Source organism: Poecilia reticulata, chromosome 6, assembly GCF_904066995.2.
Source record: "Poecilia reticulata chromosome 6, P_reticulata-male-v2, whole genome shotgun sequence".
Lineage (NCBI taxonomy): Eukaryota > Metazoa > Chordata > Actinopteri > Cyprinodontiformes > Poeciliidae > Poecilia > Poecilia reticulata.
In genome coordinates, this window is record NC_088835.1 from 14,685,175 (window position 1) to 14,712,311 (window position 27,137).

The window sequence follows — 27,137 nt, forward strand, 5'->3', positions numbered from 1 at the left end:
CTTGAAGGAATGATTGTTTGATTTGTTCTCAAATTATTTCAGATTTTTTTGCTGCTTTTTCATATCTTCTAGCCTATTTCATGCTGTCAAATAGGTTATATTTAAGAATTTCCATGATTCTACAGATCCGGCAGTAATCCTGGTTGCGTACAGTGAAATATGAATCAGCTTTCCGAAATTTGTTAATCTGTTAATTCATGATTTAATAACTGGTGGTGGTTCTCCTTGGGAGCATGTTGGTTTGGAAACATTTAGAAGGTAGCAGACTTTCACTTGTGCGAACGCAGCTCTGCGGGACGAAAGGTGGAGTTGACTCATTTTGAACAAAACCTGATGTATTTGTTCCTCCATGGGCTCTACATTTTATTGGGAGGAACCAGTCGGTAGCTGCTAAAGCTCAACCTGCTTCTGGGTTTAATGAGCAGCGGTGGTGGCTGGGAGCCGCCACTCTGAATCTGTGCTATGCACTCTGGTTTGTCTGTTCACGCTCTCTGTGTGATTCGTTGGAAGAGTGGGGGTCTTCTGCTGTGAGCTTTAAAGCAACAGGGGCACTTAAGGCATGACATTTATGTGCCGTATAATTAACACAGTGGCCTTGCTGGGTGTGTCTGAATTAATGTGTCATCTGCATAATAACTTGATTTAAAGGTCTCTTAGTTATTTAATCCCTGTTTATTGATCGCTTTCCTTTCAATTGTTGGACCTCTGAATTTGTTGCTCAGGTAAAGCATGTTATTCACCTGCATGTAGACATGCATTTCATAACCAGAAGTTTTGTCCGTTTTTCTAGTTGCATTTTACCAACGGAGTGGTCAAGGGGGGAATCCAGACATGTTCTGTAATAAGGCCTCAAGCCTGGTTCTCTCAACAGGAATACACCAACCTCAGTAACATCTCAGTTGCCCCTGGTTACAGCATACCTCTGTTCTCCTCCCATGAGGCTTTATGACCTGCTGTTGCCATGACACCAAAGTTAACCCCCCTAAAGTCCCCCCTCGCCCCCTCCCAGAAGCATTCCTGTGCAGCTGTTTCCCTCAGTTTCTACTTTGCACTCAGGTGTCGCCTACCAGCTGAGCTCAGTGTTGGTTTGTTCTAGTCTAACAGATATCACCTTTTGTGCCATAGTAGCTTAGTCAGTGGTGTGTTCAACTCAGAGTCTATGTTATGGACTGCATTGATGCTGATGGTTTTTCTCGTCCACTGGGAAATGGGGTGAACGTTTTTTTTTTTTTTCTTCAGGCAAGTGAAACACAAAGTGCTTTGCAGGAGTTAAAAACAGAAACAGGCAGAGAAAGCAACGGAGACAGACAAACATTGGAAATGATCAAATTAAGTAAACATTCAGACAAAACAAACGAGATGTGCGTGTTATTTTATATGCATATAAACGGACGTTTAATCAACAGACGCACATTGCTCACTGCCACATTGCTTTGTCCCCTGACTGATTTGTTTCAAATTCTTCATGTGACTAATAGTGGCTGCATTGATGCACTTTACAACTTGAGCTCTGGACCTTTTACCATATTCTGCTTCTCTGAATATTTCTCTCCTTGCCTGGCCGGTTAGTTCAGGTAAATGACCAAAGTAGGTTAGCTGTTGTCATCCTGTTTCTATTTTCAGATAATGGATGCTTTATTAGATGTTCAAAGCTTGAGGCATTGTTTTATAAACTAACCCTGCTTTTAACTTCTCTACAACTTTACCTCTGATTTGCCGCTGAAGTTTGTTCTCTAATGAAATCTCTGAGGTGCTAATGGTGAGATTGTGTCTTACACAGGTGGAGTGTATTAACTATTTTTCTTAATTCACTGGGTTCCACTGGATTTTATTTGGAGGTATCTGTGTAGATGGGATTGAATACAGATGCAATACAGATTTTTTTCTTAAAAGCGAATTGGAAACAGTCCATTATTTTTTCTTCGCTTCACAAATATGCATTACTCTTTGTTGGTTTCTTGGTGTCATTTGAACAAAGCTGAAAATGTTCATGGGGGTTCCTTTTTTGTTTGTTTGTTTGTTTGTTTTGCAAGGCATTGTATGTCAGAACAAAACTGAGTGCCTGATGAAGTGTTTCTTGTCAGAACAGTAGATCTTCTGAGTGACAGAAAAGAATCTCCTCTGCATCCAACAGAGCCAATTGCCTCATATTTGAATAGTATTTTCCCTCATTGTTCCCCTGCACACGTGCAGTCTCACCTCTGTTCCCGTATCTCAGCTGCTTCTGTATTTCTGACACACCTCACTGATTTTTCCTGTCGAGTTACATTTGATGTCCACCCCGCAGATGGCATCTAGTACAGCATCTGTTGCCAATAAACAGACTCTCCTACTTTACCACTCACAAAAGTGTTTTTCCAAAACCCTGATGACCGACAGAAGTTGTTTCCCCAACATAAATGGATGATTTTTTTTGCTTCTGCTGCGGCTTTGTTTGTAGTCAGTGGCAGTTACTGTATGTGAGATTCTGTGAAAAAATAAAAAAACTGCTTCAGTACATTTTGTAGGAGTTCAAAATTGTTGAAAGCTAAAATTCTGGCTTATTAAGATGTGTCTGGATTTGGAAAGTGCACCTTTGTGGGGGGAAAATAAAACATGTTATGAATCAAAATCCTTCATACTACATGACTTGACAAACTCCCACTTTTCAATTTAAATCCTTTAAATTGACAAACAAAATGAATAGAGCAAAATTATTCTTAAAGTGAGTTGCAGCATTCTCATTTAGCTACTGATAGATATGATATTTGCTGACTATGTTATTGAGCTGATCTTTTTTCATGAGAAAATGAGTGAATGCGGTCTGCACTGAGCACCGATGCATTATCATCCTGAAATAATTACTTTGTTACCAAGCCTGCTTTAGATTGGAATAAGAAAATGTTCTCTGGTAGTCATCCTGGCCATCTGCCCCTCTCCTCTACCTGACCTGCAAAACCTTTTGTTGAGAAACCCAAGCTTCTGTCTTTTTGTGTGTTTCCACAGAGGAGTCTAAAATTCTTACACAGCTTGTAATGTTTAACATCGTTCAGCTGATGTAAAACCAGCTTGAGAAAAACATGACTTCCTGTGTGGACAGCACACTCTCAGCCAGGTGAACCAATCCACCTCAGGCAGCATGCAGGCGTTTTGCATATTTATGAATTTATCTATAATAACCCAAACAGGGGTGTAGAGTTGGAGAAAGTCCATTTTTAAACTTTTTAAGAACATTTTTGCAAATCAGGGAGGTGTTTATTTCTTTTTTGAAAACCTGTAGGAGTTCAAGGGTTGAAAAACCTTTAGAGGGTCTTAAAAAAACTATACATTTACATGATGGCAATACCCTAAAAGCTTTAGAGCGGCAGTTTTGATTTATGGTTTAATATTCTTTATTTCAGTGAGAGCTATGCAGGCTTTGTTTGATAAATGAGTTCTGTTTTATAAGGGCCGGTGTAACATAAAGCAATTGCATGCAAACACCACAGCCGTAACAGGAGGCAATATTTAAAATGTTTTCATGTGTGCATGGAAACCTGGCTCAGAGATGTTTGCACACTGAACCAGAATCATTCCTTTCTTATCTACTGCTAAACTCACCATCAGACCGAGGATGATGTTTTTTTTTTTTTTATTAAAGTTGATAAAGACAGTGCTTTCCTATTGTTTTGTGCTGTCAAGAAAATAGTTTTCATATTTTAAACAAATATTGTGTTATAGTTATGTGTACCTGAAAGATAAAGGATATCTGGCAAAGCAACTGGTCAAGTAGTTTTAGAATACATATTAATTTCTCAGTTAATAATCTACTAAAGACTGAATGGAAGACAATAACTCTGGTCTGATTTAGAGAGTTGATATTGAAATCAAGTTAAGGTCAAACATACCTTATGTTATCTGAATATTAGTTTACTTAAAAGATCTTCGTTTGAGGTTAGGTATTTAATTATTTTGGAAGTTCATTTAATAACTTGTCCAAAGCCAAAGAAGTTTAAGACTGACTTTGTCTCATGTCTTAATGCACACAGTGTCCCCATTTTGAGAGGTGAGTTTATTGTTTTGAGATGGTTTAGTTTGTTTAAACGAAACCCATTTTATCTAAATGAGAATCCGAGGAAGTGAAAGGTCGAAATCAAGGGTTGATTCAGGCTGCGTCTTGAAAGCCACTCATTGTACAGAAAACATAACCTTGTAATTCATAATCTGGTTTATTGGCTTTCACTCAGCCTCAGGAGACAACAGAACTGGATAATTGTATTTACCAAGCTAAACAGGTTCCTTCTAATTTGAGTGCAGTGGATGGAGCAGGAGACGGAAAGATTGATCGGGTCTTGCCTGGAGCTGTAAGGGCTTTACGCCGGTATTTGGTAGTGAAGACGGACTGTGAAACGCTGAGCTCTGAATTTTCTGATGCATCTGCATCCTAAGCCTCGGCTTATGAGAGCTGGATCATGACTGAAAGTACCAGGTTCAGGATAAACGAGGCTGAAATGAGAATTGGATGGTCTGGGAGAAGAGCTGAAGAGGTTTGTCGTTTGAGAGAAGGAAACGTAGTGAGATTATTTTGAATTTGATTAAAAGGCCTCCAGAAAAGCTTCCTTGATGGTTTTCTGTTGGAGCAGAGCCTTAAGCAAACCCAAAACTCACTTTAGGGACTAGAAAACATTTTTATTTTTTTTTATCTCCTAACATCGGATGAGATTTGATTCTCTGGTTGCCTCCCTATTCTTTTTTCTCTTTTTAACAAAACAGGTGGTGTCTTTTCGAATTCAGTGAAGGAAAACTTTGAAGTTCTTTAATTAAGTAATTATGAATGAATTCAGTTTGGCTTTTCATTAGATCTGACATGCAAGTTGAAGGTTTGGAAGAAAGCTCAACTAAATAAAAACAGTCCAAACACAGATCAGATTCCACACTTACATTCAGTGCTGCCTCTCTTTACTGGGGATAAAATTATCACTCGAGAGGATGCCGACAATTGTTGAATCAATTTTATTTATGTAGAATCCCTTAAAGTCATTTCTGCTGAGAGCTGCTGGAACGGATGGCTCAACAGAACTTACAAGTTTGGCAGCTGAACTGAAAATAAACTTTGGATTATTCCTATCCTCCTCTATTAAATATGAAAAGTATGCTGTCGTAGCATGGCCTGGTGTCATCTCAAGACACTTTAAAAGACAAACAGATCACATTTAGATGCAGAAGTACATAAGTCCAGTCGTAGAAACAAATTCAAATTTGGTTACATGCGTTCCAATTCACTTCTGTCAAATTTAACTTATAATGAAAGTGAGTAAATCAAAGTTATCTCAGGAACACCATTTGACAGTATCAAAACAATTGACTTCACTTACTCATTCTGAGCAAATTGGTCATCATTCCCTAAATGCTTATCAGGCTGCTGAGGCTTCAGTGCATTCAGTGCATATTAAAAACAGACAACTGACACAAAATGGGAAAAAGAATATTGTTTAATGTCCCAATGCTCCATTTTCTTCCTCTAAACACCATCATCTTGTAAAAAAAATTAGTTGTGGACATTATAAGTATATATCACTGGCTAAAGTTGCTGGAACAGAAACTAAAGCATGGAAATCAACCACAAAGGACTGATTGAAGCAGAGGGAGGCCACCGACGATGCTGGGATCTGCTACATAGGTCGTCCTCACAGGTGCCTCCATTATCTGCCATCAGAGGGGATTACTCATCATTAGGATAGAGCCACACAGTCACTCCTGAACTTTACAGATACACATCATCTTCACTTGTATTGTGCTGTGAGCAGCCACACTCCTCTAATAATAACATTATTATGTTCAGGGAGCAGATTGATGATGATTAGACATCATTCCACTCTCCACTGAGACAGAAAATAGATAAGGGTGGCTGATGAACATTTACCGTGGCTCATCTCTTCATGCAGACAGACATAGAGCGACTTGCTCCCAACAGGGATCCATCTGTCGGCATTGACATGCAGACAGAATCGTATCCTTCTCATTAAGACAAATTATCGCACACATCCTTTTGCATTTTTTTAAAATTATTATTAACAAGCAGAGCAGTGATGCTATAAATAAAACAATTTAAGACACAATAGGCCTCATTTATCAAAAACCGGTTTAGATTGAGACGTAGAAATTATCTTGGCATCAGTTTCATGTAGGATTTATCAAATCTTCTCCGTAGTAGCCGTTCTAGTGTACAACCAATTAGGTCTTGGAATATCTAGCGGCTCGAAAAAGTCACAATTTACATGCCATGGCCTATTTACTCAGTTCCAGGAAGAAGATGTTGGCAGGGGGCCGGCCCCCGTGGTGTGCTGTTGTTTGTGTAGGTGCTCGGACCGTGTCCCAGGGTGCTGGGTTCCTGTCTGACTGCCTATGCGTTCTGGGGGTGTGTCAGGTCGACTTTTGACTGCAAAACTAAACTGGGCTCTTATGGGAATCCCTCCCTCTTGACCTCCAGGGGGTTGGCTAACCAGGTGGGTTGGTAATGTGCCCTCCCTCTCTTGTTTCTTCCATCTACATCACTGAGCTCCTTAAGGCCTTGACCTGTGCTTCAGTGATAACTTACCCCTGTGTGGGGCATATGGCTGCTCTTGTGTCTGTCAGCTCACCGGGGCTTCCTGGGTGCCGATGATGATTGCTGAGTGATGCAGCAACATTTAGCAACATTTTAGAAAAAAATCCATATCAGCCATAACCGGAATCCACAGGTCAGGAGATCATGATATTTTTGAAGTTACAGGGTTCTCTCTAGAAAAGAGTGAAAACTATTAATCCAGTGATTCTTGAGAATAGGGACAAAATGGGTTTTAATTTTCCCATAATTTTTTTAATTTTATTTCTCAACCTGATGTATGCAAATATGACAAATAATGTTTTGGAAATATAAAGATGCTAAGGTACAGGTTCCCTGTTGCAATTTTTTTTTAATACAATTTTTAATCAACCTGACCTAGAACGTTGTCATCACCATCTGACAAATATAAATAAAAAATAATTTTTAATGACCCTATTAGTGATATTTTTACTCATTTTAAAGACAGATGCTTCTCAAGAAACAAAATAAATATTATTTAAAACAAAAAACAACAAAAGTCCATCTGATGGAGTTGACACTGCATGACGGAGTTGACACAGAACCGAAGGTGGTGACAATGACAAACTAGTAAGTAAAATGAAAAACTTGGTACATGTGAAGTAATGCAATTTATGTAAAATACATTAAAATGAATAAATTGCACATTTAAGTGAGATTTGACAACAATTTCACTGAAAGAGTCACAAAACCTCTGATGGAGTTGACATCTGACGGAGTTGACAAAAAGCCAAACTATCTCAATTTATATGATGTTATTCTGAAGGAGGCCATATTGTAGCTCATCAGGTCCATGAAATCTTTACATTATACCAAAATTAAGCTTTTATTTCACAAAATTTCATAAAAGCTTTGTAAATTGTCAGTTATGGTGTTGACACATCATGGTTGTGACAAACAACTTAGGAATAAAAAGAAGAAAAAACTAAAGAATAACATAAGCTAACCGGAGCTAACTAGCCCTCTTAGCAAAGAAAGAAAAAGGAAGTGGTCATAGGGTCCTCAGAAGTTCTGGGTCCCCCCAATAATGCCTGATTTTTTTTACATTCTTTTCATTTCTGACGGTGTTGACAAAAACTAGGGACAAATTTCAAGGGAGTTGAAAAATATATAAAAATGATTTTTAATTCAATTTATTGATACCTTTATAATTATTTATATGACTAATTAATTGTCATAATATATAATTTTAGTATTTCCTTAATTATTTTAAACTATTATAATGTATTGAGTTCTGCTCCTGGACAAGGGCTTTTACAGGCATCATTCACTGACTACAATGTTTAAAATAAAAAAATATTCAGCAAATACCTGGAAAATATACATTGTTGTGCTCACATGACCCAGGTTAGTTTAGTCAGATATTTGAAAAAAATATATTTTGTGTATATTTTATTCAAATTTTGTACTTTATCCATGGGACCTGTTTTGTCCCTATTCTCAAGAATCACTGAATCACAACATAAAGGCAAAATTTGAACACATTGTGTTAACTTATGTCATCCTATACTGACCCTTTTAAATTGCTCAAACATCAGTATTACAGCATTAGCTTGTAGTGTTAGCTTGTCTTCTTAGCTAGCACCGCTAGGTGTAGGTTTATAGCATTTGTTATAAATGAAAGTTTTTTTTTTCCAGCATCATATTATGTTCAGCTGTACTGAGTTTGTTTGAGTTTGCTTTTCTCAGAAACTTATGAAGATTTCCATTCTCAAGTCCTTAAAAAGATGTTAACTTGACCAACCTTTTGTATTTGCACAGCCACCTCAAGAATACTTTTCAACCAGACAATGGCACAGGGTTAGTCATTCAAGCTTATTTTATTTAAGCTTTAGATGAAAGTAATTAAAGCCTTTATTCAACAGTAGGTGGACAAGAGTAAAGGCAGAAGCACATGCAGCAAATATCCCAGACCGGGGAATCGAACTATAGTGACAACTGAGTTGAGGACTGAAGCCTAAATATGGGCCACACACTGAGCCATGTGGCGCCCAGATCCATTCCAGCTTTTGACCTCCAAATACAAAGTAGAAAAATTGTTCTTGTGTTTTTAGGGGTGATTTAAAAGTCTGTTGATAAGCACAATTTTCAGAAATTTTCTTTTTAAACATGTTATATTTATTAACCGTCAAGGTTTCTTCATGCAGAATATGCAGCTGTCTGCACTTCAGTCTCTGTTGGCAGTTTTCTTTAGAGAGTCGATGACCCAGTTTAATGACCCAGAGTGTTGAGGCTTTATGCTCCTGTTGTCACATTACCTGGAGCCAGAGGTTCCCCCAGCCCCGTCTAAAATGAGCCTGGATGGCTCGTCTTGTGTTTAAATGTTTAACTGGACGTCTGTCCTTACGAAAGTTGTGGATCCAGTCAAGCATAGTCTGCTCAGGTGTTTATGTAATTATGAATTCATTTGCATTAATGTTGACGTGGCTGACTGAGTGCAGCATCAGAAGAAACTAACTGGTTGTAATGTGTAGGTTTATTAAACCCCGTGTGAAATATTAACTCCCAGTATTTCAGGTGTGTGGTTTTGATGGATGGTGAGGATGAACAGGAACTGACAGCGCCATGCTTCCTCGTCTGTCAGAAGAAACAGATGTATGGCAGTGATATATTCACACATCGCCACAAACATTTTTTTTGTCCTCTTAACAGCTGGAATACTTAAGCAGAACATAAACAGAAATATTTGTTTATTTTTTTAGACAAATAAGAATTTGTTTTAAAAAAAAAAACTAAGAAAGTTCTTGACAGAGTTTAATAAAATTGGATTAACAGTGCCTTGGACAAAACTTTCTCATTTTGTCATGTTTGAACTAAAAATAATGTTTTTCTACGAAGATTTTGTGTTCTAGATCAACACAAAGTAGTACGTAATTTGGACGTTTAAGGAACAACGCACATGACAAGTGTGACATGTTTGTAATCATCCAGCTTTACTCTGATGCCCCTAAAGAAAATCAAGTTCAACCGATGACCTTTAAAAGTCACCAGTTAAGTTGTGTGTGTGATTTATTTTCAATATAAATAGAGTTATTATGTGAAGGCATTAAGTTGCTACAGATCAATACTGAACAAACAGCATAATGAAGACCAAATAACGTAGCAAACAGGGCCACTAGAGTATGGTTTGATCAAAGAAATCCAGGTCAAAAGACTTGGTAGGACATGGAAATTAATGACCACCAATGCTCTCCGTCCAGTGTTTCTCATCTTGAGTTAATGTGCAAAGATGAACGCTAAAGAAAAAGTCTGTTTCTGGGTGGGTGTGTGTGTGTGTGTGTGTGTGTGTGTGTGTGTGTGTGTGTGTGTGTGTGTGTGTGTGTGTGTGTGTGTGCGTGTGTGTGTGTGTGTGTGATGGGGGATTAATATTTAAATGCATTTAAATTTTAAATTCTAAACAATAATTGAAAGTAGCTTTATATTCTGTCTGGGTAAAAAGAGAACATGCCCTCAGATATATTCTATTAATATTTTATTAATTCACTTAAAGTTCTGTGTCTATGTTGATTTGAATTATTGTTTTGTTACCAAGTAAGATCAGATCAAGCTCAAAATTGGTGCCATATTTATCCAGTTTTACATATTTTCCAGACTCACAGGAAAGTCTCAACCACTGTTCAGCGACTATTCATAAATGTTTAATTTTGATTCGCTAAACCATGACAGCTTTCTGTGCAGGTGTCATGACTTCAACAACATAAATTTACTTCACTCGCTTTTTTCTGCAGTGCCACTTCTAAATATGGCAGCCTTTCTTTTCCCCTAATGAATTATATATTCTCCATTATCCTCATTCATGCTGCTGTTTCTGTGACTAGACTGTCAGAGGAGGTGGTGTGATTTAATGTGAGCTTCAGATTAACTCTTTTGTCAACAAGGACCAGATTAACTATATCTGAGTGCAGTTTTAGTGTCTTTTTAATCCAGCTAATGTAAAATGAAGCCTAAGTGTTCCAACTTTTCCCTCCCATAAGCCTTCAGGAAATAATTATTTTTCGGCAGACAAGTGGAGGGATTGAGATATTCAGAAACAAGCAGAAGTACAACAAATGTGTTAGTTGATGACAGATGGAGAAAGTGATGGCTGTTTTCTGAGCCTGGAAACAGGGTCAGTTTCCCCCCATGAGTTGCCATGACAACTGATCAAGTAGCGCCCCCAAAATAACGATGTAAAAGACAAAGGGAAGCAAGTAACTACAAGGAAGTACATTTGTCCTTTTAAAACTTACAAGCCCGAAACCAAAATTAGATTTTTGCAGCAGAACAGTTTTTTTATAGCAATTACATCTTTGTTGTGAAGAGTCAGTATATCCAAAGAATAGATTATCGTTTCACAGCTCCTTGGTATTAAGAAAAGCATTTCACTGTGGGTGAATAGCCTTGGCAGCGAGTTTACTTTCTCTTTCTTTCGAACAATTTTCCCTCAGGAAAACGGATAACACCTCCTGACCTCTGAAAAGGGTACAATCTGCATTAAGAATGAAATCAGCTACTCTTGCAGAGCGTATAATCTCATGTTTACAGAGATGAATCGAACCCGAACCTCTTCTGGACTGATACGGTGCCATTAGGCAGCCTTGTAATGATGAGGTGCGTTCCTGGCATTTCCACCACCTGCAATTTGCTCCTCCACAGATGTGAGGTTATGCAGATCTGCCTTTTTCTGTGATTGGCTTAACAAAGAAGTTTTTAGATGGGATTAATTTTGGGGCATTTTCAGACTGAAGACCCCTGATGAAACAAGTGGAGTGTTTATGTACCTGATGGTAAAAATGAAAGAAAGAATAAGGGTCTCAATTTGCATAATGCGATTCAATGAATGAACAAATTACAAGATTTGATTTGAGTTGGGTGTATGCAAGTACAATGAGCAAGTCTAACAACTTTCCATGCTCTTTACAAGCATTTTTCTTTGAGTGCTTGTTTATTTTGCATATATTAACATGCATGTTTGATTTACATTATGTAAATCAGCATTTCAATACCGTTTTTGTCAAAACACATTTCTAATTAATTACTTCTGCTGTTGTATGCAGAAGTGAATAAGACAAAAACAGAAGAACGTTACATGTCAGTCACAGTTTGAAACCCAACAAGTTTTCAGAAGATTGAAATGCCAGAATTTTGTGATATTTTTATTTTTCTAAACTGTCCAACCTTTAATTTACAACTCAAAACAAATGATCTCTCAGGAAGACTATTAAAATAAAATCAAACAAAAAATTTTGCTTGGTACCTGATTGCAGACTAATTAAAACTAATGTTTTGTTGGAACGTCTTTAGGATGAATTTAAATGTTTAGTCTTCTTTGATTTTTGTTGGTCAGTATATCACACCTTGACTCCACAATGTTTCCCAAATCTGCATTGGATAGGTCCTCCTTCATTTCTTTCATGCCAGCCTAATTATAGAACTTTAACGTGAAAAACTTGTTTATAAATACTTAGATTTATATATCATAGATACATAAAATAAATTACTTGTTGATTTCTTTTATTTATTTATTTTTTTTTCAAACGATTTAGCTTTAACATAATGGAGAAAAAAAATAGTTTGGGACTCCCACTATTAATATGGACAATAAAACAAAATGCTTATCACTAATTTGACAATGCTTGAATATCAGGCACAATACAATGTACCATATTTATCAGCCATTACTCCACTAAGCATGACCATTTTGTTCTTACATCCATTCATGACTAATTTTCCAGTGTTGCTGTAAATCTTTATAAACCCAAAACTATTTAATACTTGTGAAAGCAAAACCAAGCAGGCAGATATTAAAGCTGGTGCATCATTCTAGTATTGCTTTGGAGAGCAGAGCTTTAGTGTATATTTCGATTTGCAATATTTTACAGTCTTTTCACCAAAAAAGACCCTTTGTTTTTCTATATGAATAGTGACTTTCTATATATTCTTTGCCACTACATCAAGGGACCTTGCTGGGTTTTTTTTGTCAAGTTATTCTTTGTTTTAACAATGGCAGGCATCACCTGCCATTGTTAAAACTCTCATGCTCCCAGAAATAAGTTGCTCTGGTAAATCTCTGCACTTGCCTTTGTGTAAAAAGCAAATTTGACAGAAATCTTTATGGTAACAATTGATTGTAGCATCAAAAAACACGGTGATTTTGGCAACTGAGAAGTAAGTAATCAGCAGATTCATATCAAAGACCTTCAGTAGCTGCAGCTTCGCCTGCACTGCATCTCGCCTCCTCCCTGCTGCTTTATGGTACATTTGTGTGAGCGTGTCTTTTCCCTTTGCATTAAAACCATTTCCCCTGATGGACCTTTTTGGACAATAAAAATAAAGATCGTTTCAGCAAACGATGCCAGTCTGCAGAGTCTCCCTCGCTGGAGGCAGGATGCTGTTGCATCACCTCCTCTGATGATGGTGACTTGCGTGATTTCTGAGCAGAGTGCTTATCTGAGTTGTACATTATTTATGGAGGGGTTTGCTTGGTTGGATGCTGGCTGCAGCACCAGGACGTGGAGGAGAGGAAGCTGCAGAAATTATCCATGGATGTTGCTCAGCAGTAGCCCTTTGAAGCCTGGCTGTCCTATTAGGAGAATACAAAAAGAGAAACTCCCAACAGAGAACACGGAAGATGCACATTACATTTGTGTACGGCTGCTTTGACAAAAAGAGCTTGAAAATGGTAAGAAAGTGGGTCAGGAATCAGGGAAGATGTAGGTTTTGTTAGACGTAATTGAGGAGTGTGTTATGCTTTTGTAAAATGAGGTTAGCATGGTGTGTTGATAGAGGAAAGTGGGGCTCAAAAATGGGTCATAGCTGCATTAAACACCAGTTTTTTTTTTTTCATGGCTCAGAATGTGAAAACATGGTGGACATCAGTTGGACAGTCACAGTAGGAGTGATGCTGTGGAACCAAGAAGTGACATTTCAGAAGTCACGCCTTCTGTCATTTAAAGGTTACTCCAAACACATTGAAACAAAACAGATTTTTTTTTTTGTCTTATTAAGGATGCCACAACATTTTAGAGAAACACTCTGCTTTGTTGTAGTTTATGTGTGTATCTGTGATAAGATGAAAGAATAGAATGAGGAAAGATGAAGAGAGTTGTGATTTTGATAGAGAAGAAAAGTAGGCACTCGAAGGACCAAAAAGAGCCTCCCTGAAACTACACTCAGTTTATTTTTAGTAAAAACTGACCTGGAATCAGTTTTCCTCTAGTATTAGCTCAGAGGTAAATGTGAATATTTTTATTTATTTTTTTTTAATTGCATAAAACTTTGCATTTCTGGTATCAGGTGTGGTTTTATTGTCGTATAGTAACAAAGTTAGACTGCTTTTCATTAACGACAGATAACTGGAGGGGTTTTGCTTGCCAAAACTGAAGATCACAGTGAAAACAAGTTTTAAAAGTGCAACTGAGAAAGTGCAGAGGGAATAGAGGAAGCTGACTTGAAGAGCAGCACGTATGAACTCCGTCCTTTGAAAAAGCTGCAGTTCCCTCGGACTCGTGGTTTTTCTGTGCTCTGCAGCGATCCCAGAGCTGTACCCAGTCAACCACACTTAACTGCGATGGCAGAGTAAATTAATATTTGATATCAAGCTTTGTATGATGGAGAGACAGACAAGCCAACAGGATAGCTGACACATGTAGATAACTACATGCTGCATAGCTGCCATAACTTAAAAACTAAATTCAAAAAGCAAAGGTACAGGTTAAGGAAGTTCTCAAATACTTACTGGACTGGGGATGACTAAATTATATCTTTAATTTATGTAATCAATTTTCAGTTGATTTTTAATTGTTTTGAATTTTTCTTACTTTGTAGTTTTGTTAATTTGTATTCCATAGTTTATTTTTCTTTGATTATATCAGCCTTGTTTCTGTTCAGTCTGGTTATTTTAGTTTATGTTTATTATTTAGTGTCATTTAGAATTTAGTTAAGAGTTTATAGTTTTGTGTCTCCTCTTTCCATGTTTCCACATCTCTCTGGTTTCCTCAGTCTGGCTTCTGCTCTGAACTCACACCTGCAACCCGTTAGCTAATCAGCTTCAGCCTGTTGTTGCATCATTCACTCTGTATACACCTCCTACTCTTTCTCCTTGCTGGAGTCTCATTTTCTACCCTGTGGCTCTCTGTGATCTCCTGGTTTGTAAGTTCTTATTGAATTCTTTCATTAAATCTTCATCTCCTACCTGCTGCTTCATTCTGCTCTGCATTTGGGTCCTACTCCACCTTCACTGTAAACATGACAGTCATATTACTTTAAAATCAGAAAATAGAAGACATATATTTTTTCTGAATTTTCTTTAAAAAGTTGAACATAATTGAAGAGTACAAAACAATAGATCCATTAATCAATAGAGCTATATAAAGTAGAAATAAATTCTTATAAATGAAAAACAAATAGAAAGTTAAACAAAAAGAGGTTAAAAAAATCTATGAAAATATGAAATGGAACAGTAAAAAGAATGCCCCCCCCCCCAATCTATTTTTGACTACAGTGGGAAGCTTTAAAGAAAACTGAAGCTACAAGAAAATGTTGGTAAAGTTTTACTGTCTAGAAAGTAATTAAAGCCTTATTCAGGTTTTTAAAATTAATTTATTTCCTCAAATGCTATAAGCAAATACTGAGAACGAAGGTTTTTGTAGTTATGTCAACTACCAAGACCACTAGACCATTGTATGCATTTCCAAATTAAGTGTAATCAACTGACTTTACAACAAATGGACTCCATTAAAGCCGTAGAAACATCTCAAGGACGATCAGTGGAAACTGTTCAAATTTGAGCTTCATTGAATATGTAAATGTGATTATTTTTATTTTTTTTGGTTTTCTATTTTGAATAAATTTGCTAAACATTCAAAAACCTTTCTCCACATTGTCATAATTGGGTATTTGTGTTTTGTGTGTAGAATTTTGAGGACAGAGATTAATTCACAAACAAATTGTGGAAAAAGTGAAGCACTGCAAATACTTTCCAGATGCATTATATATTTGCATAACTTCTTTGGAATTAACTGCTATATGTCTTAAAATGAAACTGATTATTCAGGTTTCAGGCACTGGAATACATTTCATATAAAATTGAAGGTAGAAAAGTCATAAATGGGGGCATGCGAATACAAAAAAACTGGCAAGCAATTCTTAAAATGTGCCAATCTGTCAGAAAACTAACAACTATTAGATCTGTATGATCTTCTTTCTCCAGACAATTTAAAAGCGATTTTGTTTTCCGTTTCTCCTGCAGACGATGGGAAGCTGTCTCTGGATGAGTTCCAGGCTTTCTTCTCTGACGGCACGTTGAACGAGGAGGAGCTGGAGAAACTGTTTCACACCATCGACTCTGATAACACCAGGTTAGTGTGCATACATGAACATGAAGCACGCACGGCTGCATGAAGTGATGCCACATACAGAACATTTAGAAATATGTGCATGTTTGTGTGCTCACTGCACCATGACTTTGCGTGTTGATAACAACTTGCAGGCGATTTTGAAACCAAGGGGTATGTGCACAAAGTTGTTTTTCTGCTCTGCAGCTTCAGTTTGCCGATTGAGTTGCGTGCTTAGGGAAGTGGGCGAGGGTAAGGATATGGAGTAGAACGAAAAAGATTTGAAGAAAAAAAACCAACTTTTAATAATCTGGACAGCATTCTAGTTAGAAAGATATTGAATATGTCTTGAAACGTGTGAACAAATTAAAACCAGGTTTCATGTGATGCAAAAATGAACATTTAGAAATTTTCTGAGGTTGTTTGGCTGGAAAAAAACATGACTAAATGAGCAATGCTCAGTCACACGTTTGTTAATCAGTTTTAGGATTACAAGTCTAAACCTGGAACACATTGAGCTGCTAAACCACCTGGGTTGGTCTGCACAGCTTCCATTATTTTTAATGAAAGTATCATTTTCTTTTAATCAAACACATTAAACTCACTTTCATCATAACATCAAAGACCCAGCTTGTCAGCACAGCATTTACTTGTGTGTTAAAAGGTGCAACTAGCATCTTGCTTCGTTTAGTCCAAAAGGACGCTTTAATTATTATAGAAACAGTTGTTTTGGCAGTTTGCTGCTCTAGCACTAGCAGTGTGTATTAACACAATACCAAGGTGTTAAGACATCAGTATGTTGCTGCCAATAAATCTGCAGAGGTTTATAAGACCTTTTTCACATGTGAAAGCTAGTTAAGACCCTCTGCCCAACATACCGCACAATGCTCAAAGAAATTGGAGTAAGGCCCACACGTTTTATGTCAGACTCAACAGGGCTTTGTGAGCCTGTCAGATGTTAAAGTTTGTTACTGGAAAATTTGAAAAAGTAACGTGGGACTTTTTTTCGGAAGAGCTTGAGGCAAAGTGAGTTTGGTTTGCAAAGCTGGGTCAGAGTGAATAACAAAAGTTCTGGAGTAATGGCATAGCTTATTTTATGAGGTATATAATAATCAAAGTAGTTATTTTTGGTAAATGCGATGTTTAGTTAAAATAAGAGATAATATTGAAACAAATATTTCAGTTCAGCTTTACATCACAGCGATGTGTGTCTAATAATTTGGGCTTCCTCTAGTATCCATCAGATATTGAAACTTGGGTCAAACTTGGTCATCTACAGGATGATGATCCCTAACACAACACCGAGTATATAACAAAAGGCTTATTAAAGAAAATGCACAATGTATTGCAATGGCTCAAAACCCAGATCTCAACCTGTTTGAGACTGACTAATTGCACATACTGAGCCAGGTTTTGGTTCTGCTGGAGATTTCTTCCTGTTAAAGGGGAGTTTTTCCTCTCCACTGTTGATAGATGCTTACTCAATATGAGGGACTGCTGTAAAATCGATGACAAAACGCAAGCGATTGTCTACTGTCACTACATGCTCTTCCAGGAGGAGTGAATGCTGCAAGTCAATGACTCGATGCAATCCGCTGGATTTTAACTGATCTGAAGAATAATAATAATAATAATAATAATAATAATAATCACTACAGCGTAGGAGAAATCTTAAATATGAACGCAAAGGTTCGGTGAACCTTTGCGTTTTGGAGGCCGTCGTATTTGCTTATATCTGCTGAAATTCTAAGTCCCTCTTGTATTTTATAGTTTTCATATGTTGAGTTGTAAAAACGCCAACGATCCAGTTTCCTCCTCGCCTTTCTTTTCTCTTTCTGTCTTCTTTGCCTTCATTATTCCATCCTCCAACACATTAACCTCCCTTGTACATTTTTTGATTTAATTGACTCTCATTAAATCAGTTCATTGACCCTTTATAATCAGCTCATCCATCCAGCAGTCAGGAGAGGTGTGCTGACACAGTGAGATCTGAATAATCAGAAGCCTGACTGTTAATTTACACGAGCTCAAGATCCTGCAGAGCTTCGAATAAAATGAAACCAAGCAGAACAAAAGCTGACCTGTTAGCATTGTTGGAGGGTTGAAGCTGGTCCCTTTTATAAATCCTCCTGCAGGCTTGGCCTTCTGACAGATCTTATCCATCTTTAAATCTGTGCAGTAAGTGGACCATGTGATTGCTGCCATCACCTATGGATGTTGGTCATCCAGCCTCTTGGAGATGGTCTCACTTCATAAGCCTCCTCGCCACAGTGGGTGCAAGGCCGAGAAGTTCGAAAGTAGTGTCATGTAGCTACAGATAAGGTTATTGATTGAGCCGAGTGGAAGCAGAAGCCAGGATTTTGTTTCCCGTTTGAAGCAGGAAGTTGATGTATGGAGGACGAGGGATGAAGCAGGCAGAGACTGAGGGATACTCGCACCACACTTGTTTTCCTCCCACGACCCTTCAACTTGATCACCTTTTCAATCCATTCTCAGAGCTTCCTGTCTCTGTTTCTGTCATCCTTTTCGAGCTTTCATTCTGCTGTCACTCTGTCCGACACTGCGTTCCTCGAATCCTCCTCCTCCTCTTTTCCACGTGTCACTCACTCCTGCCTCCAGGACTTTCTGCCCTCAGATCTTCATTGCACATCTGTCAGTCTGCCTGTAGTTTCTTGCACATGGTGAAGATTTTATGTTATAAATCTCAGGTAAGTTAGTTTTGGGTCACCAAAGTTCTCTTGTAAATGCTACTGGATGATTCTGCCGTTTGTCTGAAATAATTTTATTTTTTCAACATTGGTTCTGTTTTTTGTGTCTGTATATATATATATATTTACATTAAAGGAGTCCTGAAAAAGTTGGCATCCCATTAGAACATGACTAACTGCCTTGACAAATAATTTCAAACTTTTCTGGAAATCTTACCGGCTAAAATGTAAGGCCTATTTAAAGTATGTGACTGCTGATGTAAGAATAAACTGAAAGAAGGTAAAATGCAGCCTTCTTCTGATATTCTGATGTTGATCTGACGTTTTATCTCTTTTGCAGTGTAGTAATTTGCAGATCGTTTTTCTTTTTTTGATCAATAAAAAGTTAAATCAGTTCTTTCTGGTCATCAGCAGCTATCTGGGCCTAGTAATGACCCCTTAAAGAAACCATGTCATGATGCTTACATCTTTTTTTAAAAAGCCAAGTTTAATTCTCTTTTTGACTTCACTGTGATCGGCCCAGATGAGATTAATCCAAGGATCTCGCCAAACCACGTAGTCAATTACAGTGGTAATAGCTGTGCAAAAAAGATTGATCTTTTACAGTCTGAACTACAAGAAAATGTGAAACTCAATTTCAATAATAATTTAACCTTTTCAAGGAGTGTAAAAATTGCATTTTGTGCTCTCTGGAATGACCTGTCCACCCTGCCTCTCTCCTGCTGACCCCTGGAGGTAGGCACCAGCGCCCCTGGGAACCCCACTAGGGATGACCGTGTAAGATAATTGATGAATGGACGAATGGCTCTCTGGATTTTGTATTGATGTCGAGGTTTGCAGCTCGTTCAGCCCACATTAAACTGGAGATATTCAGAACTAAGACACCAATCCGTATGAGGGATGACTTGCCACACCATCGTCCTCCTGTCACTCAGAGAAATTCTAGTTTGCAGCAGCAAAACATTTACAGCCAAGTCAGGTTCCACCCACTGAGCTGAGTTATGACTGTATATCTCAGACTACCATCAGGACATTCTTTAATTTTTCTCCTTTCACTCCTACTCTTTATTTTCTATAGATCTATGCAAGACTGCATGATAAAAAAACCTGTCCTTTGTTTCTGACCCTGCTCTTCTTTATCCTTTCCTTTCTTCCCATTTTCCTCACCTTCCTGCTTGCTGTCATAGTAATGTAGACACGAAGGAACTCTGTGGTAAGTAATCTGCATATTCTCACATTTCAAACAAACGTTTCAATTAAAATTCATTCTTTAAAATTGCCCCTGACGAGTGGTGTGTGTGTGTTCCTCTAAATGCTTTGTAAATGTTTGTATGTGCAAAACAGACTACTTTGCCAAGCACATGGGAGACTATGAAGGAGTTCTGGCCTCACTGGAAACGCTGAACCTTTCCATCCTCAGAGCAATGGATTTCACCAAAAGGGTAGGAATGAGGAATGACTGGCATCTGTTTAACTGAGGGCTGATATTTTCCACATAAACTCCAAATCACACCGTTTCACAGTAAACATCACTCTCACAAGACAATGATACTTATTTAGAATCCACACAGTTATTTCAGCTTTAAACTCCTCTTCATTAAAGTTGACTGGTGTGGGGAAACACTAAATAAAAGCCAATCATTATGTAAAAGTGCACAGAATATTCCAGAAAGACGGCACAATAATAAAGCTTTGGCTATGGTTATGTTGTTGAGTAAGAGACTAGCATTGGACAAATTAATACTAGACAGTGCTCATATGATATGATACATTTATATATATATATATATATATATATATATATATATATATATATATATATATATATATATATATACTGTATATAATATGGGTGAAAGTTGTTATAGCTTGCCATAATAAATAAAAGTGTTGATGTCTTTCTGCTTTGTATTCATGGCAAGAAAAGAACTGTCCCCAGATACTGAAAAAACAAAATGAAATTTCTTATTTTCATCTCAACAATAAGGTTTTATTAAAAAGTTTCCACTGTTCTGGCGTTGAAACAATTGTAGTTTCTAATGACTTTAAAACCCTATGATCTCTTTACCTCCTAAAACCTTTTATATATCATTAAACCATTAAATGGTACAGGTATAAATTAGCTCATAGTGAGGCAGTTTTTCACAAGATGCATATGCAATATTGCACTAATGGTATATTTGCAATATATTGTGCAGGCCTAGCAAAAATTTAAAATCTGGATGTTTTTGTAATAGGTTAGGTGGAAATTTAAAATGTTTACGTATATCTATTTAATATGCTCATTTAATATAGTTTTATTTTGTGATGGAAAAAAAAATGCAACGCTAATCTTACTCTTTATATTCATCTAACCTTATGCTTGTGACTCAAAACCTGGCTCAAATACTGATTTTATTTTTACTTCTGAATTTCTAACACAATTTGTGCAAAGTACAAAACGTGCATACCACATTTATGAAAATTATGATTTGAAATTGTTGCACAAATGTGTCACATAGGGATAATGGGCAATTTAAAATGCAAGCTTGCAGTGGACCTTAGAGCAGAATTGTCGTTGTCTTTACTTTTAAACACAATGTTCTCTTTGTTACTTTGAGTCCAACTGCAGATATTTGAAGTGCCTCCAGCAGAAACTAACATTTCCCTCTGCATCTAATAAACTTGAGTCTGTGACAACCTTTGCCTGGCTGAGCAGAAGCGGCGCGTCCATATACAGCTCCAACGACATACGGTGTAATGTATACAGAGCGTTTTCCCACAGTGTGAAAGTAACGATGTGTGTTTTCTGGCTGGAATCTAATTCTCTCGTTGTTTAAGCTGCAGTGGAAATAATGACACGTCAAGTTTCTGCTGCAGTGGTTTAGCTTGTGAGTAGCAGCTGGAGAGCAGCAATGTGCCATCCCAGTGTTCCCCCAATAAGCTAAATATAGCAGCTGCTCCACAGCCACACCTCCTTCATTCACATGTGGAGTTTTTGTGTGTATATCTCTATCCTGCAGCTCTGTCTTTATCTGTCTTTTAGCTACAGGCCACTCAGCAGCACTCAGACACACTGATCCTTTCACACTCAGCCTTCACCTAGTTTCTCTCTAATGAACACCCTTTGTTTAATCAATCAGTCCAGTGTCTGTCTTGTTCTTCTACTGTATCACTCGTGCTCTTTTCTTTTCTTCTTCTGAAGCTCATTCGTACTATGCATCCCTCAATCTCCTTCTCTTACCCAGAGTCTCATTATGGGCATGTTAGTGAATTGCAGACGAGGCTTCTTTTTTTCCCACAGCCACATTATTGCATCATATTTGTCATTCCTGCCAGTAAATGATTGATTTTGTTTTGGTGCATTCTGAAATGGAGGAACTGCAGATGGTTTATCTACACACATTGGAGTTTTCCTCCTTGACCAACTAGACTGGTCAAATTACCAAAACCTTCTTTGAGTCTCTATTTGTTAGGGCTCATTATGTTCCCCACCCATATTTTATGAATGAAATTGACATAAAGAATTTATACCTGCTGATTTGAGCAAGATCCAATGCCAATTAGCCAGAGTTAAGTCGTGACAATGCATTCAAACAGATTGGAAAGTGACATAATGTATTCAGTTAACGATACCATTTTTAAATGCATTTCTCTTGGCGTGCCTTCGCAATGTGAGTCACCGTCCTAAAATAAACAATCGGAAGATTTAGAAGTAATGGATTCAGGTTTTCTCCCTCTTGGTTTAACTTCACATCATGCTTTCAGTTGACCTCAGTTGAGTTTAAGCAGAGAAAGGTCTGAAACTTGGACATTGGCTGTCAAGGAAATGAATTTACATCTTCTTGTTCAGGTTGTCATTGGTTTATTTGGCCAGGCCCCAGACCTCATCTAAGCCAAGGCTTCAGCAAATTTTTAGTTTTAGTTTGGCATAATAATTTTTTTATTATTTTTTTTGAGGGGTGTATTTTCTATCCTCTCAACCACCAGACGTTTGAGGCAGATGGTCAATTTGACGAAAAGATTTCAGGCAATCTGTTGGTTTTCTTAAATAACTTTTTTTTTTCTTTTTATGATCCACTGAAACTGTGTGCTTGGGGATTGTTTTATGGGGTTGACTTCCACTCTGACAGATTGACCGTGTGAGTGTGGGCGGAGCAGGGACAAATCTAAAATGTCTTGCAAAATGACTCACACCTCTTGAACTATATTGTGATATTAAACACTGAAGATACTTTACTATTTCATGAAGAAAAATCTGAAAAGTCTAGCTTGCAAGTGGCGTGCCTCCCTTCAATTTACCCTTAAAAGTCTATCGTAGCCAGTTTCCTTCAGGAGTAATTTAATTGACATAACAGGTCCCACTTCTTGTCATTTAATTTTAGTTTAAATCTATCTATTTTTGCTGAGATCCACCACTCGGGTGGAAAACCCCGTTGACATGACAAGCTTTTATGAAAGAATTGCGACTCCGTTCTAAATTTTACCTCAAGCCAGCAAATATAAAAAGGGTGCTCTGTTCACATGAGTCTGAACTTACTGCCCGAATAGCAAAGCACCAGCTTGGTAAAAAAAAAAAAAAGAGCCCCTTGTTCTGTAAACACAGGGTCTGGACCCTCAGAGTTGTAATCTGTGACAGGACAGACATTTTTTTTTCTCTTTGCTTGATGCTCTGTCAATAAATTGAAAAACATTTTCAGTGCTGCATTCTGTGTTCCTGTGAATGTGAACTCTGTAAACACAAAACACTATAAAAACTGATTGATCTATTGGTTTGCCATTTGAGCTTTAATTCACACTATGGTTCTTCTTTGTAAGCAAATGGAAAGGCACCTTGTTTACTGAAGAATTTCCAGTAAAAACAAAATTTTTCTTGTTTTAAACTCATGCTAATTATTCAACATCATGGAGGTTTTACAAAAAGGAAATTGCCATTTAACTTGTTCACTTCAGATTTCAGTGGTTTTCTTATTGTAGGTGTTATGAAAAAGTTCAAGTACCTAAATAATTACTGAACAACAGGGCAAAGAGCGACGTATTCACTTTCTGCACTTTGCCAAGCGACGCAGCTTAAATGCCCCTCTTTTTTTTAGTGTCTTGCATTCAGATTCTCCCTTCTTATCTCTGAAGAAACACTAAATGTTTCATGCTTAGCCAGCTCTGGTTTCTAATGGGCAGCTGGGGCTTATCGGCTCCTCTGGAAAAGGCCTGAGTGAGCCATCTGAGAGCTGCACAAATGGGGATGAAAGGTTTTAAGGCTCTGAAATGGTTGTAATGGCTGCATATGTTTCAAATTTAGCTTCTGTAAAAACAGCAGCTGTCTTTCATCTTTGGTTTTTGCCTGTGTAGAGCTTACAAATGTATAATTAACAGAATTGGTGATATAAAAACCTCAAGTCAGTTTATTTGCTTTCAGATGATTTTTTTTTAGTTCTTTTTGTCTGTTTTTTACTCTGAAAACTCTCCAGAAAATCTTTAAACTTGAGATAGCCAAAAGGTGACGTAAAGGCGGAGCCAGAAGCCGAACCGTTTTATTAGTTTGAGCAGAAACCGAGCTTTTTTTAGAGCCCAGTGAGAATTGATTACCTCCACATCCACCTGAATAAATACAGAGAGAAAGGAAAAGTGAGTGAGATGGGGAGACAGAAGTTGCACTCAGCAGTCATCCGCTGCATTGCACAAAAGAGTTTTCTTCCTCGGCAAAGCAGTGGACTGGCATCCCTGGGTGGGTTGGAAATGAAAACGAACCTGTGGCCCATTCTGCCAAAATTTATGTGACAACAGTGTTGGCAAAGTTACACTGTAAAAAATGAATACATAAATAAAAAACCCTGACAAGTCTTTGTAGTGAAAAATGGGATGAATAAAATGTAGTTCCAGGAATAAATCAAGGCATAGCAATAAACTTCAGTGCCTTTAAAGTCCTCTAAACCATTAATTAACACAGAAAAGGAATAAATCATGAACACAGAAAAGAGCTGAGATCGGCAGCTGTTATGGATGGAGTTGGACCCAATGCTGGTGTCCAGAGGGATATTGATGTTTTATGGATCAAAATCACTCATCAAGCTCCCATTCTTCCCACAGAAGGTGAAACCAGTTCACAAATAACTCATGCAGATCTGATATTTCCATTTAGGTAATATAGGGTTAATTCATTTAACTGTCAGGTGTCGATGCTTCTCAACTGTGTTGACATTTTACGTATAATCCAATCATAAAGCAATTAAACTAAAACGCTTATTACGTCAAACGCTTATTACGTCAATCAGAGTAAGAAGTGGATGCAGAAAAGTTTTGATTGGCTCTCCAGCCGCCACAGATAAATAACATCCTCCTCCCCCTCTGAGCTGTGTGTGTTTTTAGACAGTGAAAGGTGGATCTTCGTCAGCAGTAATGAAGATCCAATACACAATGAGGAAAAGGTCTGAAATGGCAATATCATATATTCAACAGCTGGAAGCTGCTTGTTTTACATTTTCTTTTTTTCATTTAGATCTGTTGGCTGCTAACATGACTTGTAAATTCTTATTATTATTCACAGAATCCAAGTTGTCTGAGATCCAGTGATTTTAATGTCATCTGCTGCTGTTGGTTTAATCTGGCCATTGGCTGTAAATCTGCTCCATTCAAATCGTGCTTCACAGCTAAGTCTGAGCTTTCTCCCATTGACTTTGATTCCTCCAGTAGAATTTCAACCAGACCAGTAAGCAAACAGAAGTAGTAGTTGCTGAGTTGATTTATTTTTTTTGTGCAGTTTTAGAAGTGTTGTCTGGAAGTGAATGAAGCCGTTCAGTCCATGTTGCAATATTGAATTTGGAAGCGATTCGAATTATCAACTGCCTCGTTCAGATTGGCATTTCTCTCTTTGTAGTGGAAGATGATTGTTTACAAGCGCAGGCAATTTCTGGTAAGCTTCATAGCTCCAAACTGGCTCATCTTATACATCGCAGATAAATGTTACCAGTTGGGTAAAATTTAAAACCTCAACAGAGTCCAGACTAATAGGATGCAATCGTTTCTCATCAGCCATGAAGCCAGACCCTCTGTGCGATGAGTGTGTTGGTTCTCTGTGTTTAATTTAACTCAGAAACTCTTTATGCCTGTGTCTGTGGGAAAGTTTTATGGACGAAATGATTTAATTTTCCAGCAGGATTGGGCACCTACTCACATTGCCAAAGGTATCACTGACCACTGGAATGACCAGTTGTCCAAACTTGCATCAGCTGTTTCAATAATTTGAGCTACAGTGGCTCTGCTGGTTAACTGTCCACACAGGCCAGCCTTCACTCCCCACATCAGTCAGTGACCCTGACCCCAGTTCACCACTGTTCTTTCTTCGTCAAACTCACTCAGATTTTATTTTATTTTATTTTATTTTTGTACTCCTGACACATTAAGTTAAAGGATAGGATTTCTACCTTCAGGAGAAAAAAAATGGGGATTGAACAGAAGAAATTTGTTGTCAAAAATTATTTTAGCCCATCTGGTGATTAATTATTCCCAGAATCCTTTTCTCAGTGACTTACCCTGAGAAGCCATGTGTAATCCACAGGGGTGGAGCGTTGTTGTTTGAAGTGTTTATCTTGTTCTGCAGTGCTGAAAGCTTTTACGGAACAATCAGAGTAAGAAGTGGATGCAGAAAAGTTTTAATTGGCTCTCCAGCCGCCACAGATAAGTAACGTCCTCCTCCCCCCTGAGCTGTGTGTGTTTTTAGACAGTGAAAGGTGAAGCAGCTAACAAAAAGGAAAGAGGCAGAATTCATTAAGTCTCCTGTCCTGTCTTGTCCCTTATAAATGCTGCTTTTAATGAGCTTCTCTCTTTAACACTTTATTTTCTTTATGCCTGTGCTGAGCGAGCTTTCTCACAGTGTGACAACTCATTTTCTCTGCAAATCCTCCTTAATCTATCCTTTAAAAATAGACGTATGCCTCTTTGACCCTTTTCTCTGACTTCTCCTGCCTTTTCTCCATCTTTTCTCTCATCCTTCTTTTAGCTGTGTGTCATTGTGTTCTCTCGACCACAAACCACAGCAGACTCCTCTGCATCATCCTCCTATTTCTTCCTAAGGATTAAACTGAAGAGGATCGTGGATGTGCAGGGGGTATTTCGGTCTGTACACAATAGTGTCTGTAAGGAATGAGCTGTGGAAGATTGATGGAGGAGATCAGGGAGATGAAAGAGGGCAGCAGGAGAGAAAGGAGTCTCGGAGAAGAAGAGAAGATGTGCGCTCGGGGTATGACAAGAGTTGGAGAAATCATTAAATAATTTAGTCTAGTGGGCTTTCTGCTCCTAACAAACACAATGAGCTGTTTTACATTCTTCTTCTTGTTTGCACTGGTGTTAATATTTTTGTAAATTGTCTACTTTTGTACAAATTCACTAAAGCACACTTTGTGCAGCCATTTTTTTGGCTGCTGTATTATGAATCCTTCCCATTTGCCATTTGATCCCTATGCACAGAATTTCTCCACTGAAGGATAAAAATTAAGGATTATTCTATTCTTCCGTTCTGAAAAGGCGCGGCTTGCATTTGATATGAATTTTATGTCA

At 37.8% G+C, this 27,137-nt stretch overlaps 1 protein-coding gene across 2 annotated transcripts in view; it reads left to right on the forward strand.

Moving 5' to 3' along the window:
* The window catches only part of necab2 (N-terminal EF-hand calcium binding protein 2), a 102,198-nt gene that overhangs the window by 16,244 nt on the left and 58,817 nt on the right, over nucleotides 1–27,137 (forward strand). For both annotated transcript variants that reach the window (XM_008411664.3, XM_008411662.3), the window contains exons 3-5: nucleotides 15,813–15,921; nucleotides 19,793–19,818; nucleotides 19,950–20,047. In XM_008411664.3, coding sequence (XP_008409886.1) covers nucleotides 15,813–15,921; nucleotides 19,793–19,818; nucleotides 19,950–20,047 — 233 coding nt within the window. The remainder of the gene's footprint in view (nucleotides 1–15,812; nucleotides 15,922–19,792; nucleotides 19,819–19,949; nucleotides 20,048–27,137) is intronic.